Source organism: Pyrus communis, chromosome 13, assembly GCF_963583255.1.
Source record: "Pyrus communis chromosome 13, drPyrComm1.1, whole genome shotgun sequence".
Classification (NCBI taxonomy): Eukaryota; Viridiplantae; Streptophyta; class Magnoliopsida; order Rosales; family Rosaceae; genus Pyrus; species Pyrus communis.
In genome coordinates this window covers 20,385,009-20,403,116 of record NC_084815.1, presented here as the reverse complement: position 1 = coordinate 20,403,116, position 18,108 = coordinate 20,385,009, and the positions used below count along the sequence as shown (strand labels likewise).

Genomic DNA, 18,108 nt, shown 5'->3' with positions numbered 1-18,108 from the left:
TCTAAAAAAAACCCATAATAATTTTTTTTACATATATATCATTCAATTTCTTAAGTGTTATAAGCACAAAATAAATAAATTAAAATCTACTTAGTAAATACATATACCATTGCACTTGATGGGAAACACATTGTACGAAACTAGTTTCAACGATCCAACCGTCAAACTTATTTGTATATGCTTCGAGATCGCATACGCCAAAAATAGGAAAAATAACGATTTAACGGTAGTTTTAACGCCGATTTTGATGATTTTTTACAGCTACACTCCTTGACCCTATATGGAGTGTAAATTTCATCTTCTCCTTGGTGATTGCATTGAGGCTTGATCTTGGTGATTCCACAGGCTTACTCGTGAACTGGGCTGGAAGATTCTTTTGGTTTCCTCCAATCGTTGATTTTCCACAGGCTACTCTTGAACTGGGCTGGAAGATTCTTTTGGTCTCCCCCGAAGGTCTGAGCTTACTCTTTTTATCTGTTTATTTGTTCAATCTCTCCAATTCGTATTGAAGAGGGTTAGAGGATAACTCAGCATATGCAGTTGTTGCTTGTCTCCACATGCTTCAATGTATCATTTTCACTTGCCTTACTTGCTCCCCTTTGCAGAAGTGGTCCCTTCTCTGGAAGTGTATCAACCGTTGAAGATGACTACTCGAGAGCAAAGCTAGGTAAGCAACCAGGGAATAGATTACAAGCAGTCGGTTCCAGATCGGAAGACTGACTCCAAGTGCCAGCTGATTGCTTCTTTCACTTTGTCATGCGAGTAAGAACAAGGACAAAGAAAAAGACAGGGAAATAGCATGATATGAGATACTTTTGCTTTTTACCTTGATGATATGAGATACCTTTGCTTTTGAAGAAGCGGTGAATGAATCAGCACATGTATTTGTTGTGCTTGTCTCCACATGCTTCGATCTACCGTTTCCTCCTAGGTCATCTGTACTCCAGGCATCTAGTATCTTCTTTGGGGAAGAAGAAAAAATTGAGTAATTCGATAGGCTTTGCTGGGAGTGCACCCTCAGAGGTGAGGAAGAGTTGGGCATTTTCTTCAGGTCTGCCTTGCCATAAAAGATGAAGGTCGACATATATAGGGATTTCCCAATAGCAAGTGGTGGTACTGTTCTTTTACCATTGTCGACAAAAATTTTGATCCAGCAAATCCGGCTTTTTGAAAAAGAGTGCTGACTCTTCGATTTCTGAACGAATGCCTCTTCGATTTCTGAACGAATGCCTCTTCGATTTCTGAACGAATGCCTCTTCGATTTCTGAACAAACGCCTCTTCGATTTCTGAACAAACGCCTCTTCGATTTCTGAACGACACGTAGTAGTGCGGATGCGGCTCTGTCAGAGATCTTTTGACAAAGTTGCACGCGTTTTCTGGAAAGCCGAGAGAGCGTCGCCGAACTTTACGCAGGAAATTCTGGCTTTTTGAATCGGTGGTCGTGTCGCCTTGACTTTTTATAAAGGTATCGATCACCTCCAACATGCACACTTTGAAGATTGCCCATCTTTGAAAATCGTCTCCGGCCCTTTTAGATTTTACTTCATCCAACCCTTCTCTTTGAACACCTTTGAAAAATGGCTAACCCCCATCTAACCTTTGCTTAGATTTGAGTCTCAGCAGCGATCTGGTTGCGCCCCGTCAAGGTAATGTATAGCGCTCTTCTTTTTTATCTTCTAATGGCCCTCTTACAGGTGAAGACTCCATGATGACGGATGCAACAACAGCTACGATAGTAGCTAGGAACCTCCTCACTCCTAAAGATAGTAGGCTGCTTTCAGGACAGTCCGATGAGTTGGCCGTTCAAGAGTCCCTCGCTCTCAGTGTTCAGTGTGCAGGCTCTGTGTCCAACATGGGCCAACGCCTACTTGCTTGTTCCCGTCAGGTTGAATCGTTGATGGCAGAGGTGGAAAGTCTCAAGTAAGAGATCAAACAGCTTAAGCACGAGAATAGAAGTTTGCACGTGCTTGCAAACAATTATTCGACGGGCATGAAGAGAAAGCTTAATGAGCTGCAAGAATCTGAAGGTCGAATTCAAAGTGACCGTCAAAGGCTTGCGGCTTATCTCCAGAGGCACCTCTTTCCTGGGTCATCTAGCGTTCCACCAAGTATCGAGGCCTCGAATGGTCTATCTTCGATGCCTCCTGCTCCGATGCCTCCCGCTTTGATGCCTCTCGCTCCAATGCCTCCCGCTCCGATGCCTCGTAGTGGGGCTTCACGTAAACATCCTTTGTGAAGGCTCCATCATTCTGCCATGTTTTTTTTTTTTTTTTTTAATCAAACGGCATGGAATTTATCTTTGAATGGACGGTGATACTTGAAATGATCCGGTAATAGTTTAAATTCAAGATTGGGTGCTTGAATCATCAACAACATGTTAGTATAAAAGAAAATTGAAATTCGGGGATTGGTTTTGGATGAATTTGAAATTAAAACAGAAACTTGGAAACAAAACAGATTGTAAAACGTATTTGATGGATCAATGGATGATGGAATAGCTAAGGGGTTCTTCTCCACACATGTTACACTTGCATACAAGATGATTTTCAGTTGGTCTTTCGATAAATTATGAAACTCAACACCCCGGGTTAATTAGGTCCGCTTAAATTAACCGTCAAAAGGGGATTGTAATGGTGTGTGGTGTTGCTTGTGACTGAATGAATGGATGGATTGGTGTGTGGTTGGCACGGCATAAGGGGATTGTCTCCTTTGGTCTTCAATTTCGTCCATCTACTTGGCTTTAAGCATATGCAATCTTATGTTATACACAAGTGGATACCACAAAATCTTATGTTATACTTAATGAAAGTATTAATAAACTCTAAGTGTTAGTAAATCTACCATTTTGATGGACGTTTAGGTACGGATATTTCAGTACACTAATTTAGTGAAATATATTATGATATGGACGTTTACCAATATATTTCAGTACACTAGTTCACTACAATATATTTAGATACGGATATTTCAGTACACTAATTTAGTGAAATATATTATGATATGGATGTTTAGGTACACTAATTAGAGGAAGTTAAATAAAATTAATGAATTAAAATGTGTATAATAATAAATTTAAAATTTAATGCAATGACATTAAATAAGATATCTATAAAACAAAAATATAATATGAGTTTGAATTCAGTACACATTAAGAGACTAAAATCAATATACAATCTGACACTAGATTTTTATTAAATTTTAATCGTCTTAAAAGATTAAAGTTCAAAAATACAATTCTCGACTTGCCAATCTATTTGTTTACTAACACATGGAATTGAAAAAATTTAGCTTGTTAGTTACTAACACGTGGATCAGGCCAATCTTCGTCACGCAAAGTGCAGTCGCGCAAAGGCCATTTGCGCGACGTTTTGTGTTTAACGTCACGCAAACATACTTTGCGCGACGCATTTAGCTGCGTCGCGCAAGTTTTCGTCGCGCAAACATGTTTTTGTACTAGTGTACACAGGGCCAACAATTCGCAAGCCTCCCGATTTATGATTTTATTTTTCCTTTATGTATAATATATAGATTAAATCTGCACCTATATATCAAATTGTTCATTCAGTCTCTTTGTCCTGAGCGTCTTATCACTGCACCACCAAGCGGCTTTTCTTTAGTATTTTATTTTATTTTTTTTGGTATTTAAAAGCCTGGTTTTGCGTTTTATTTTAATTTCTTTTTGGTATTTAAAAGCATGTTTTGTATTTTATTTATTTTTTTGGTATTTAAAAACATAGTTTTTTGTTTTATTTTAATTTCTTTTTGGTAATAAAAGCATGTTTTGTATTTTATTTTAATATTTTTGGTATTTAAAAGCATGCTTTTGCGTTTTATTTTAATTTTTGTTGGTCCTTAAAAGCATGGGTTTTGAACTAAAAAACATAGGGATGTAAATAGATACCTAGCCACCACACCAAGTCTTTTTTTTTTCTTTTTTAACACTATCTCAATTTATATATAATAATAAAAACTAAAATGTAAAAGAAAATTTTTATTTTTTTGGTATTTAAAAGCATTGATTTGTGTTTTGTTTAATTTTTTTTAAAAGCATGTTTCATATTTTATTTTAATATTTTTGACATTTAAAAGCATGATTTTATGTTTTATTTTAATTTTTGTTGGTACTTAAAAGCATGGTTTCGAACTCAAAAACATAGGGATGTAAACAGATACTAGCCACCACACCAAAATTTTTTTTTCCTTTTTTAACACTATCTCAATTTATATATAATAATAAAAACTAATATGTAAAAAAAAAAAAAAAAAAAATAGCAACCAAATGTTACACCTTTTAAGGGCTTTAATTTAATTTAATTTTTTTTTTTTGGTATATAAAAATAAGGAGCTTCGAACCTAGAAACATAGGGATATACAAAGAGGTACCTAACCACTACACCAATTTTTTTTCTTTATCTCAGTTTATGCATAATCATAATAATTAAAATGTAAAAGTAAACATACCAACCAAAATTATATACATTTTTAGGGGTCTCGCACAGGCCCCAAAATCTCAAGACCGGCCTTGCCTCATGTCTACCTGATTTGGACGCACAAATTCCAACTATTACGTGGTTATGTAGGCAAAAGTTATAGTTTTGTGATTGAAACAATGAAAGTGATATTCGTGTAGAGGTTAAATAGTTTCACCAGGTAGGATACACATCACCAAACGATTTAGACTTCGAACATCACATATGGTTGTAGAAACTGTGGTAAGCCTTCTAAAGGTAATTGTCATGTCGATGGTTGTTGTTGCACTTGTGATTTACCTTAATGCCATAAACGTGCCATTTACTCATAGATACTTTGTTTGTTGTTTATAACACTTCAATCGATGGGTTAGGTAATTAAAATTAATGTATGGATGGATTCTTAGTAGATGAAGAATTTAAAATTGGACGTGATTGCATTTGTACAACCCACTTTAAATAGATAATTTATCATTGTGAGAAGTTGAAATGACACAAAATATTCATTTACACCGTAATAAAATAATTGTGCTTGGTTTTTTTTGTCTGCAAAAATATTTGTGATTGTTTGTAGGAGTATTTCATGAAAAAAGTATTTCATAAAAGAAAAAAAAAGTTGCAAGTTTTGAACCTTATATGATACATCATATCTAGGATGAAGTTGCAAGTTTTGAACCTTATATGATACATCATATCTAGGATGAAGTTGCAAGTTTTGAACCTCATACGATACATCATATCTAGGAATTCAACATCCATGAAAAGTGGATCTAGGATCCCAAAAATAAGGAAAGGTTTCTAGCAGATGGACATTGCTTACAAATTTCTACTAAATGGGCTTTGGGTATTTTGCATCCCTCCCTCTCAGTTTTTTCGTTTTGTTTTGTCATCAAAAAATTGTGCACGAGTATAGGATGTTCCACCGCACATTGGTTACAGACTAATCCCCTTCATTGCAGCCAATTGTTAATAGCAGAAAAGAGAAAAAATAGAATAGTAGGAAACTCCTGCCTCCTTGCAATGGGAGATACAATTGCTTCACTTGTTTCATTGAGTGTAAGAAACCCTTAAACTCTCTTGAAAAAATGATTCTTTAACTAATAAGAGGACAATCAAAGAAGTTGATGTAAGATTGTTTTACTTGCAATATAACAAGTATATTAAAAGTACATGGCATTCCCACAGAAATTACAAGCCTATAAAACTCAACATTCAAGGCACATATAGTACATATGTTACCACTCTTTATTTACAGTTTTCTGCAATTGTGTGCAAGAAAGTAGACGAGCTTGATCAACCATCTGGAGTTTATATCGAAACCTGAGTACGTCAAGCCTCGCCCTTTAGGAACTTAGGGAGCCACTTAGCAGACTCTTTTGGAATACGCTTGAGATTGTCTTTGTAGTCGACATAGTAAAGCCCAAATCTTGGGATATAGCCTTCTCCCCATTCAAAATTATCAGATAAAGTGTAGTGGAAATATCCTTTGACATTCACACCACTCCTGCAAAAACAAAAACAACATAAGTAAATGCATACTCCATGCATCCTCAAACTTGTAAACATAGATTGCAGTGACTTACTTTATTGCCTTCTTGATCCAGTACAAATGGCGAAGAATGGATTGAATTCTATGTGGATCCTTAAGTGCGTCACTAAGTCTTAGTTTATCGTCCTTTGCCTCAGTTATTCCATTTTCAGCAATGTAGATTTTAGGGTGCCGGTACTTCTTCTTCATAAACTTTAGAAGTTGTTGTAGGCCTTGAGGGTAACTGTAGACGAACCGACTGCCTCCAGCCTACACAATTAAAAGAAGTTAGTTTTACTATATATAGAGAGAATTGTTATTAGCACTCCAAAAATCTCATTTTACAATCCTCACAAGTGTATTTTTCTTTCTAATTATGGAAAGTTTGGAGTGCCAAATGAAATTTTTGGAGTGTTAATAACAATTCCCTATATAGAAAGATGGAAATTAAACTACATAGTACAAAATTATATATGCATGTCATCCTTCCCCATTGGCTCAATTAATAAATATCACAACTTCGCAAGTCAAAAGTTACGTGCACCTGAGGACCAATTTGGGTTCCATTTGCATCTACAACAATCACAACATAAGAAAACCGTATAAGTTTTAAAAATTCTCATCGACTTATTGACACAAAAACACATGTGCGCACACAGAAAAGAAGTAATGGTGAGATATTATGAAGTTTACTAGTAATCGACGCCAAAGCTAAAGGATCATTGCTATAGGAGATTGGTGTTTGTGGATCTGCTGGGTTGTTTCTACCATATCTCGTGCTGTAATAGTTGATGCCGACAAAATCTAAGGATCCCGTGATCATCTTCTTCTCTTTCTCAGTGAAATGTGGTAGCCTGTCCTTGACCAATCGTCTCATACTCTTTGGATAAGATCCATATACTAATGGTTCCATGAACCTAAATAAGAACACCATATACAGCAATAAGACTTCTTATACCAATGAAACAAGTAAATGTAGGGATATATATACAGTTATACACACACACATATATATACTAACCATCCAAGTTCAAAGTCTATTATTCTTTTTGCAGCAGCTTTGTCTTCTGCCGAACTCGAATAAGGCTTGACAAATTGCCCTACTAGACAAATTCCAATTTGTCCGCCTTGCCTTTCCTAAAAAATAATATTAACCAAGAAAAAACAAAATTTTATCTCATTTATTTGAGATATGCAAAAGACAAAGCTTCTTTATTTCAGCACATTCGGTATGAGCGTTTCACCTGAAATTTCTTTCGGTAAAGCTTAACGGTGGAAGCATGGGCGAGGAGAAGGTGGTGTGACACAATGTAAGGTTCTGTGGCTGAATTACCACCATTTGTGCACGGAAATACAGTTTGAACTGAACACCTGCCGGGTGGACCAACGCCTTTGTCGTACCCCATCTTCGCCATAATCCATGGCTCGTTGATTGTAATCCAATTTTTCACCCTATCTCCATAAAGTTTAAAACAAAGTTTACTGTAATCCTTGAAATCTTTCCTGAAAAGAAAACGTGACAAGGAAAATATCAGAATTTATGGTCAATGACTAAATGGTATGTTATCCTAAACTATGAGAAATGAAATGGATGTAATTTAGAAGGTGCTTACACGAAGGAGCGATTGAGAATGCCGCCGTACTTGTCTGTCAAAGCTTGTGGTGGATCAAAGTGCAGTATCGTCACAAATGGTGTGATGTCTGCATTAAAACATATGGTGATATATTAGAACCTCTTCAGTGTGACAGTTAACCCCGCCTTATGATGTCAGAGTCCAACTCATGTGTGTTCATTATTAATTTTATACTGTAAATTTATCATCCATCCATATTATAACACTCATCACATTAAAGAACTTTCTGTGAATACGACCGCATGAATGTTTGAAAATTGTATTTTATGTGAAGTGGATTTACCAAATTTCTATAGAGTGGATTTGTCAAATTTGTACACAAAGAATGAAAATAAAATATGTGGAAAATAAAGCGTTGTTTCTACTTTGAGCTGGTCGATGTGGAACAAATTAGTACAACATAAACAAAGTTCAACTGAGATGCTCATGAGATTACGGAAGCCTACGAGATCTTTCTGGATATATAGATTTCAACAAACTTATGTATAATATATACAAGATCAATTATTGTCGTAATATAAAGGATTTGCTTGAACATATTCTTACCATTCTTGATTAGTTCATCGATGAAGTTGTTGTAGTGATCGATACCCTCTTGGTTTACTCCACCACTCAAGGTTCCCTCTACAGATTGAGAGTTTCAAACATAAAGCAAAAGTTTAGCAGAGATTAAACATAAAACCTTCAATTTTAATTCACAGATTAGCGGAACCACTTATTAGCAGAACTGGAAAAGAAAAAAAAGAACTAGGTAAAACTGATTACTAGGAAGAATCCTGGTCCAAGAGATGGAAAATCTGTGAAAATCAACTCCAAGGTCCTTGAGACCCTTCACTTCTTCCTACAATTACAAATATTTGGTTTAAGATTTATGCCAAAGACGAGAGAAACTTAATTATTGCTAGCTCGATATGCACCTTGTATCGCTTGTATGAATCGATGGCTGTAAACATGTTCGTGTGGTCTGCAATCCGTTCTGAAGGTAAACAAAAAAATCATAAACAAAACATAACGAACATAAGAAACTAAGAAAAGTAAATGCATGCATTATAATATATATGTCTTAGCAGCTGATATATATATAAACCTGGGAATTTCTCAACGTAGTAGTCCCAAACACTTGGTCCTCTTCCTGCTTCTTTTGCAGATCCTTCCATTTGTGCAGCAGCAGTGGTGACTCCGAACACGAAATCACTAGGGAAGTCGGACCTCTTCACTTTTAGTTCTTTAGGGTTTGATGCATTTTGTAATGGCTGAAACTCGTTCTCAGCATTCACATAAGCTGCATCAACGTATGCACTTAAATTTATTGGATTTTTTTAACTTTAATCCTTCAAAAGATTGAAATTTAAAATAAACCTGATATTAGATTAGATATTGATTATAATCCTTTGATGTGTCCTTAATTCAAAATAATTAATATGCATTTCAATTAATGTTTCCCATTAAATATTTAAATTTATTAATATACACATTTTAATTTATTTTTTGACCAAAAAAGATTTTATTTAATTTATTAATTTTATTTAATATTCTTCAAACTTGAAAGACTCAATTAATGTATCTAAATGTTAGTACCGAAATGTATAATATTGAACTAATGTATTTAAATGTTAGTACCAAAATGTATGTACCAAAATATATGCACCGAAATGTATTATATTAAATTAATTACCAAAATATATGCACCGAAATGTATTATATTAAATTAATTATCTAAATGTGTGTACCGAAATGTATGTACCGAAATGTATGCACCAAAATGTATTATATTGAATTTATGTACCTAAATATTTATATCAAAATGTATGCACCGAAATGTGTTTACCTAAATCTATGCACCAAAATGTATTATAATGAATTTAATTTACCTAAATGAAGAAGATAAAGTACATCGAAATATATTGAATAACAAAAATTAGTTTATCTAAATATTTACAACAAAAAATATTACGATAAATGAAATGAAAATGAAAATTAATACATTAGAAACTAGGAAGAAAAAGAGAAATAATTAAAAAATCAAAATATAATTAATAAATGAGGTTATTAATGTATCAAGGGAGTAAAATTAAATTTTGACCTTACTAATGGTTTTAATCTAAAAGTCATCTTTGCTAAGGATTAAGATGAAGGTTTCTATAAATTTTATTCCCTTTTTCATGTTTGAGATGCAGCTTAAAAATAGCGAAGAAACAAAAAAACCCGAAGACATGTTTTATCGATTGGAAAATTCGTGCCTCAACATATTTTCATATGAAGAACTGTTCCACAATTGTAATTTGTCTTAGTTGTTGATGCAATATGGTGAGCAAACAAAGCAAAAAATAATTATCAAGAGAAATTTTAAGATTTAAGATATTGAAGTTAATTTTATAATTAGAACTTACAAACCTTGTGACAAAGAGGCAATAATAAAAGCAATGGCACACATCCCTTGTAAGATCCTTAACCATGGTGGTAAGAACTCCATGACCTCCAAAACGAAAACCCTAATCTTAATCTTTAATTAATATTTCTTGTCAGATTAATGAAACTTAACCCATCTTTATAGGACCTCTTCTTGTCTAGCCATGAACAAGAAAACAAGAAACCAACTAATTAAACAAGATTAAACACTATTTTTCTATATATATTTTTTTGGTCAACAACAACAAACAATTAACAAACTGAGAAAATGGTAACCTTTTTTTTTCTAGAAATTAAGTGAGATATTTTTTATGTGGACCACCACTATATTAGGAGTTTGGTATCTAGGGTTCTTGAAATATTAATAACAACTAAAAAAAACCCACCATTTATAGGCAAACCATCATCCTCTCTTTTCGTGAAAGTTCCCTTTCCCCCTTCGTTAGAGTACCTTCTCTCCCATGTGTACGCCTTTTTTGACATTATTATTGATGACAGGGCCAGTCCAGGCTCAGTGCGGGCAGGACGACCATCTGAGGCCCAAAAAAGTTGGGGACAACAAAATTATTAGGGTAATATATTGATATATGTTTTTATAAGAGTATAAATTTATAAAATTTGGTTTAGTGACTAAGAAATTTAATCAGAACTAGTGCTTTTGTTGTTCAAAATTAATGAAATGAGGAGGTCTTAGGTTCAAAACACCATAGGTGCTTATTTAGATTTCAATTTTTACAAATTTCTTTTCATAATTGTATAAATTTATAAAATTTGGCTGAAAGATCAAGAAGTTTAATTAGAAGCAATGGCTGTTTAAAATTAACGAGACGTCCTAAGTTCGAAATGTTATGTGCATGTTTATTTTTTTCAATTTTTACAAATTTTTGTTTGGTTGTTAATTTATTTACTAGCTAGTTGTTATGTGGGTTGTTATTTTTAAACATCCGTTTCAATTCAAGTCTAATATTCAACAAAGAGTAACGCGTAGACTAAATTTTTAGACCAAATTTGCAAATACTATTACATGACATCAAAAGGTTTAACTTAATGTTCATTCATTACTTATACATATTCTTAAAGACTCGAAAACATTATTATTATTTTAGTCTTATATTGACGAGGTTAGTAAATAAGAAAAAATACCTCACGATTTATACAAAAACACTTTAAAAGTTTAGATGGAAAACAAAACTCATAATCTATCTACTTGTAAGCCCAAAGTTTTTTAGTTTTCTTCTCTCGATATAAAATAAATTAGCTATTTTGTGTTTCTAAATTATTGAGTTTGAAGTGTTTTTCTAAATATAATTTTATTGATGTCTTACATATGAAAACAAATAATTTTTTTATATGAAGTAATGACATATTTTTAACGTTGTCTTGGGTTTCAAAAATCTCTGGACCTGACTTGCTGGTGGGATCTCTTTCCCACTGGTTTCTTTTAAACTCTGGTTCAGACCACAAGTTTTTACACTCTGTGACTCAGATCCATTTGCTGTTCGATGGAGGAGGCTTGCGGCTTTCTCTTCCGCCACTTCTGGGGAGTCGGTTGGATGGATCCACTGCTGGGGAGGATGGCCGTGCACGGAGCAAGATTGCTGTGCTTCAATGGCGGTTGTATTACGGGCTGATTTGGGCTGTTTAGTTTCTGTTTTTTGTCTGACCCAATTTCTGTTCACCAAAGGTGCCGAAACAGTTTTTGCAGTACTAACCCAACGTTTAAAGTGGTCTTAGTTTTGTTTATTCTCTTTTTCATTTTTAATCAACCCAAAGATCAAACAAATTTTTGCACCAGAGCCACACCAAAACCTTGCAACAAAAAACAAAAACTGTGCAATAATCTCAATTTACTTTTTATTTTTATTTTGGTCTTCTTTCGGTCTGAAATTTGTACAAAAATAAATTAGTATAAAAGCAAAACAATTAAAAAAATATGGTTTTATAAATTAGTAAAACAATAAAAAATGCATTTGTGGGGATGAGTAATATACTTTCTGTTTTCTTAAATTAGTAAAATAATAAATAATTTCACAAGTATGACATGGTTGACATCTATTTCATTAGAATGAAACTGTAGGATTTCAAAATTAGATGGAAGAAATAGATAAATGGTTGGTTTGGAAAGTGTTTTTAAATGACTAAAAATGCTTTACAGAAAATGTTTTTGAAACCAATTTCTAGTAAAAATGCACATTAATTCTGAAAAAACACTTGAAATACTTCATGCAAAAACACAAAACTAATGCTTCCTAAACGCAATAACACTTTCTTTAAAAACACTTCCCAAACAAACCCAAAGTGTATTTTGATTAGTGGATGACATTTAATTTTTTTTTTTTTTTACTTTTTGGTCAACAACATTTAATTTGTTTTTCATTGTTAGACATCTTCTCTTTTGTAGATACATTAACTTTGTAAAAATTAATCAGTAGGTACATAATGTTTCAATATTCAGAGTAATACAAATAATATTCTCATTTTTTTTGCTAATTTACCTTACCTAAAACATAAATAAATTAGAAGTAGAACCACAATTAGATTCTTGTTTAAAACAACTGGCTAACATAACATTACAAACAAAACCTAACAAAGCCATTGAAAACTCCCACTTCAAGAGTCGAGCATTGCTCGAACCCTAATGGGAAGGCCATACAGCCTAATGAACCCAGCCGCATCAGCCTGATCATATATATCCCCACTCTCAAACGACGAGATGTCCTGCCTGTACAGGCTGTACGGGCTCTTCCGGCTGGTCACGATAACTGAACCCTTGTACAGCTTCAGAATTACTGAGCCGGTGGTTGTTTTCGAGATTTCCTCCATGAACGAATCCAAGGACTCGCGAAGTGGGTCGAACCACCTGCCTGCATATACCAGCTCCGCGTATTTGAGGGCTAGTGAGTCTTTAACTTGCATTGTTTCTCGGTCCAGTGTTAAAGACTCCAGCTCGCGTGCAGCAGTGAAGAGGATGGTGCCTCCAGGAGTTTCATAGACTCCACGGCTCTTCATACCAACTAGCCGGTTTTCAACCATGTCAACACGGCCAATTCCATGCTTTCCACCAATCTGATTTACATGATCAAGTAGAGATGCTGGTGAAAGCTCCTTCCCATTGACTGAAACTGGAATTCCAGAAACGATTCCAATTTCTACATACCTACAGGAAACAAGAGCATGGGTTTCGAAACATACTCAGCGCACACAGTAAGAGCTAAAACACATAAGATCAGGTGGAACTTACTCAGGTACATTTGGTGCATCTTCAGGATCGACTGTTAACATGAACATATCCTTCTTGGGCTCGTTTTCTGGGTCTTCCAAAATATCACCCTTTGATCAATTCAATCAACATATAGACAAATGGAAGAGAGAATTTTAGAACTCAATAGGTAAGATCTCATATGAAAATTCCTATTTATCCAGACAAAAAGGAGAGTTGTAAAGCCTATACCTCATGACTTAGGTGCCATAAATTGCCGTCTCTGCTGTATATGGATTTCTTTGTCACTGGGACAGGCACATTATGTTTCTTAGCGTATTCAATAGCATCTTCTCTACCTGTAATATCCCACTCCCTCCAAGGAGCGACAACATTTAGTTTGGGATTGAGAGCGAAAAATGTCAGCTCAAAGCGAACCTAACCAGACAAGAGAGATTGTGTCAGAAGGAGTACATAAGTTGTTGTAATACTAAACGCTCTGAATTGCATGCCTGATCATTTCCTTTCCCAGTGCATCCATGAGCTACAGCATCAGCTCCAACTTCTTTCGCAACATCAACCATGGCCTGTTTTAAGAAATGTCATTGTATGGAGTAATAGGTAAATATTTAGTTTAATGTGTTATAGGATATCCTGATATTGACATGACAAAATGACATGGTAAAAATTCTCAAATTGAACCAATAAGGATCTATACTCGGAGAAACCAACCAGCGAGAATTAGACCTCGAAAGAACATATGCATATATCAAGAAATCTAAAAGGTAGTATCTTAATCTGTACATTTGTCTCGACTGTGGATGTATCAATCTACAAAGGTGATGAATTCATAACTAACACAGAATTGCAAAAATCAAACTGAGAGATCACCTTAGCAATAACAGGACGGGCCATTGAAGTCCCTAACAAGTATTTCCTCTCATAGATTGCACCAGCCCGCAAGCAAGGGAATATGTAGTCCTTTACAAACTCCTCCTTTAGATCCTTCACTACTAACTGAGAAGCCCCACTGGCTTTCGCCTTTTTTTCCAGACCATCCAATTCTTTTATACCCTAATAATTTCGAATAAAGTAGCAAGCACGCAAGTCAGAACCAATAATGACTATCTTAAAGTACATAGCATGAAACAAGAAAATTTTGACTTTGAAGTAGATGTTGCTACTTCTGACTTACTTGACCAACATCAGCCGTGAAGCAAACAACATCACAACCATAATTCTCCCTGCAAGTAAAAAAGTATCAGACAAAACAATAGTGACAAAGTCAATACTCAGAAGTAAAATGTCAACTGTGTTCCCTTAGAATAAATCAATATGCATTAACATTGAGTATGAGGAAATGCTTCCGGAATACATAAACGAGGACGCATGCAGCACACAAAAGAAAACTATCCAAAATGGGAATTCCACTAATCTTTAATCAGACAGAGTTATGTTTGGTCCTTATTGGTTGCGGTCCAAAGCAATTATCTCAACTATTCTGTAACAAAGTAGGATAACATGATAATGCAACAATACTTATTCTTGAAAGTACAACACATATAAACATATATAATATAATTTATGTTATGTTATACTACAAACCCCTGTTTCCTAATGTATTAAATTTGTAGTCAATTCCTTATTTACCCACAATTATGTTTAAACCTACGTATATGCTTCATCTACAATCATACTATCCCTGAGGTATGAGACAAATTGAACATTAAAAAATACTTATTCCAAAATTTGAAAATTTATGCAATTATAACATGCATATCAAAGTGTCCCAAAAAAAACCATTGGAATATGGACAGGGCTGCAATTTATGCCTCCAAAGCATGAAAGCTATTGTTCTCCACAAAAGTATAGAATTTTCAGAATTTGAATTGCAATCGAAGATAAAATTCAATCATGATGAGTCTCGTAATCTCGCGGGACATTAAGTACTTGTTTTGAAAACAAATGCCTTTCGGGGGAAAAATACACCGGCATACCTTAACCATGGGACAATGACTGATGTGTCTAAGCCACCACTATAGGCCAGAACAACCTTGTTCAATTTGCCACGCAGTCCTCTTTCCTTCGTGGATCCGGACACTTCTGTCTCGCTGTAAGTGGGCAGCACCGCTCTAATAACTGCATTCACAATTTCACGTAAAGGTAAATATAAAATTGGCATCCAACACCTACAATATTACAAGACAAACGAATAAGTGAATTTTGAAAATTAAATATCATATATCGGCATCTCAATTGAGGTCCTTTATTTGTCTATCTATCTAATGTGCAAGTGAAATAACCTCTGATTAGGCAACCGCACCTTGCTTGTTATGAGCTCTTACCCTTCCATTGCCACTGGTAACCGCAAATGCATTCCCCTGCAGCTCACTCTTTCGTGCCCCCAACTGCAGAAACAAATTAAAACGAAAAATCGCATTGCAAACACGAAAAAGGCAAAACGAACAAAAATTGATGTACGCAAGGTATTACAGGTGTAGGTACAGCTACCTCTTGAAATGAAGATAATTTCCCCGGACAACAAACTCTGCCATGATATGGATATGATTCTGCTCATACAACAAAAATAAATTATACACGTTGATATCAGAATACAACACCAAATTGTAAAATCCAGCAATTTTTCCATCAAGATTTAAGCTTTTAAGCATCTGGGTACTGCTCATTTCTCCTCAAATTGTTCTAAATCCATAAAGATTTAAATTTTATTCTCGAAATTAATCAGCATCATTTCAGGAAAAAAAAACCATCTTTGGAGAAAAGGAAAGGTGAAAATGTACCTCTTTTGGGCGCGTGAAAAGTAAGGTTGACGGCGGAGCAGGCGGACATGGACTTCAATTGGGCCATGGTTGCGGCGGCTGAGATCAGAAATGAAATTCAACGGAGAAAAGTAGAATTTGCTGAGGAAGAAAAAGAAGGGAGTCTTCCGTGAACGGAGGTTAGCGGCGGCGACAACGGCGGATGGTGAGGAGTGACGAGCGAACAGACGGTGGTTGTGTAGTTCGAGTCGCTGGCTGTGTGTCTGAGCGTCTGTCGGACTGGGGTTTATTGTGGAGGTTTATACCCAAAACAAACTAAACCCTTATTTTTAGCTAGAATCCATTTATTTTCTAAAACTCAAAATTCTTCCCTCTATTTTATAAAATTCAATATTCACGCCAATTTAGCTTATTTATGTGTATTCCGTTAAACAAACCAAAGCGAATAATGAGTTTCAGGGCACAATGAAATTGAAATCGAGTTAGCTAAAAATAAGCCTAAATTAAAAACTTGAAGGCAAAATAACCACTGAGATTATCATAACTATTTACTTTGATTCTTAACAATGAAATCGACAAAAGTGGTCTTAAATTTGTTCACCGTAAACTATTTTGATCCTTTTATGAAAAATTTATCAGTAGTCTCATTAAATTGTCATATAAACGACCACGTGACCACCTTTTAACAGTATTTTTGTGAATCAATCTCTCCACTTAACGAAGATATTGACAGATTTTAACAGTAGTCTCATTAATTATTTACATGACCGACCATGTGACTACCTTTTAATAGTATTTTTATCAATCAATCTCTCCACTTAACTAAGATATTGACAACTTTTTCACGAAAGAACAAAATAATTTACGACAAACAAATTCAAAAATTATTTTTATCGATTTTATTATTAAGACTCAACATGAAAAGTTATGACAACGTTAGAACTAATTTAACAAAAAAGCCAAATACCCACCCACTGGCAAACATAAAAGAGTCTCCCTTTTAACGTACGTGCACTTACGTCGCACAAAGCTGTTTTGCGCGACGCCACATACGTCACGCAAAGATGTTTTTCGCGACTCACGTAGCCCTGCGTCACGCAAAGTCAACAGAAAAAGCGGTAAAACTTACTTGCTTCAGTGCTAAAATCGTGCGGGACGCACAAAACGTCGCGCAAATGGCCTTTGCGCGACGAAGATTGGCGTCGCGCAATACTGTTTTGCGCGACGTAAGTACCCTTACGATATAAACAGAACACCCTAAATTAGATAAACAAAATTCATACGCAAATTCCATCTGAATATCGAAAGTTGTCAGCAAGATTCTATCACCTATGCAAATATCTCCATCATCATCACATTCAAATCAACTTTAGTTAATTGAATTAACTTTAATAATTGTAATAGGAAGTAATGATTATGTCCAACCTTTGGGACAACATTTGTAGGCTATATCTGCAAAAAAAGTACTAAAAAGTAGAAAAACTCACCAACGAACGCCAGACGTTAAAAAAAGGGACCCTAATAAAATCGAAAAACCAACAAAATTTGTATCAACAGGAGATAAGATAAGGTGTAATAATGAGGCTACATACCTATTTTTCGCTTGGAAAAATTGAAAAAAAACGCCTATTTTTCGCTATGGACCGCCAAAATTATCAATTCGCGTGACGTAGGTATACAATTCGACGTCACGCAAAGTGGTTTTGCGCGACGATTAAAGCGTCGCGCAAGGTTTTTTTATTTTTTTTAAAGTATTAAAAAAATTACCAAAAATGTGACTTTACTCCTTTCAAGTTCAATTTTTATTTCACATAAACCCCACAATAATATATTATTCTAAAAAAAACCCATAATAATTTTTTTTACATATATATCATTCAATTTCTTAAGTGTTATAAGCACAAAATAAATAAATTAAAATCTACTTAGTAAATACATATACCATTGCACTTGATGGGAAACACATTGTACGAAACTAGTTTCAACGATCCAACCGTCAAACTTATTTGTATATGCTTCGAGATCGCATACGCCAAAAATAGGAAAAATAACGATTTAACGGTAGTTTTAACGCCGATTTTGATGATT

General features: G+C 34.7%; 2 protein-coding genes across 3 annotated transcripts; both read right to left on the bottom strand.

Annotated features, from left to right (window-relative positions):
• Window positions 1-5,799: 5,799 nt before the first annotated feature.
• Window positions 5,800-8,804, bottom strand: LOC137712043 (beta-glucosidase 24-like). Its single transcript, XM_068451191.1, has 11 exons — window positions 8,720-8,804; window positions 8,550-8,608; window positions 8,398-8,473; window positions 8,179-8,256; window positions 7,612-7,699; window positions 7,243-7,501; window positions 7,020-7,135; window positions 6,692-6,915; window positions 6,543-6,571; window positions 6,054-6,268; window positions 5,800-5,974 (listed from the first exon to the last, which is right to left on the bottom strand). The coding sequence occupies exons 1-11, from the start codon at window positions 8,787-8,789 to the stop codon at window positions 5,800-5,802; spliced, it is 1,389 nt and encodes a 462-aa protein (XP_068307292.1). The 5' UTR covers window positions 8,790-8,804.
• A 3,630-nt stretch (window positions 8,805-12,434) lies between these two features.
• Window positions 12,435-16,345, bottom strand: LOC137713178 (argininosuccinate synthase, chloroplastic-like). Of its 2 annotated transcripts, XM_068452445.1 has the most exons (11): window positions 16,190-16,343; window positions 16,042-16,119; window positions 15,752-15,810; window positions 15,564-15,648; window positions 15,238-15,379; window positions 14,436-14,484; window positions 14,132-14,314; window positions 13,753-13,827; window positions 13,493-13,678; window positions 13,283-13,371; window positions 12,435-13,198 (listed from the first exon to the last, which is right to left on the bottom strand). In XM_068452445.1, the coding sequence occupies exons 2-11, from the start codon at window positions 16,106-16,108 to the stop codon at window positions 12,652-12,654; spliced, it is 1,482 nt and encodes a 493-aa protein (XP_068308546.1). In that variant the 5' UTR covers window positions 16,109-16,119; window positions 16,190-16,343; the 3' UTR covers window positions 12,435-12,651. The 2 variants fall into 2 exon arrangements, with proteins under 2 accessions (XP_068308546.1, XP_068308545.1); XM_068452444.1 differs by having other exon boundaries at window positions 16,042-16,345.
• Between the last annotated feature and the right edge of the window lie 1,763 nt (window positions 16,346-18,108).

Excerpts from the sequence above, each read along its gene's own strand:
- LOC137713178 (XM_068452444.1), bottom strand. The coding sequence starts at position 16,108 with ATGGCCCAATTGAAGTCCATGTCCGCCTGCTCCGCCGTCAACCTTACT. Across the intron at positions 13,679-13,752 it reads CTGGGAAAGGAAATGATCAG|GTTCGCTTTGAGCTGACATT; the intron begins GCATGCAATTCA and ends TTGTCTGGTTAG. Across the intron at positions 13,199-13,282 it reads GATGCACCAAATGTACCTGA|GTATGTAGAAATTGGAATCG; the intron begins GTAAGTTCCACC and ends TGTTTCCTGTAG.
- LOC137712043 (XM_068451191.1), bottom strand. The coding sequence starts at position 8,789 with ATGGAAGGATCTGCAAAAGAAGCAGGAAGAGGACCAAGTGTTTGGGAC. Across the intron at positions 7,502-7,611 it reads ATTCTCAATCGCTCCTTCGT|GAAAGATTTCAAGGATTACA; the intron begins GTAAGCACCTTC and ends TTTTCTTTTCAG. Across the intron at positions 6,572-6,691 it reads AGCTTTGGCGTCGATTACTA|ATGCAAATGGAACCCAAATT; the intron begins GTAAACTTCATA and ends TGATTGTTGTAG.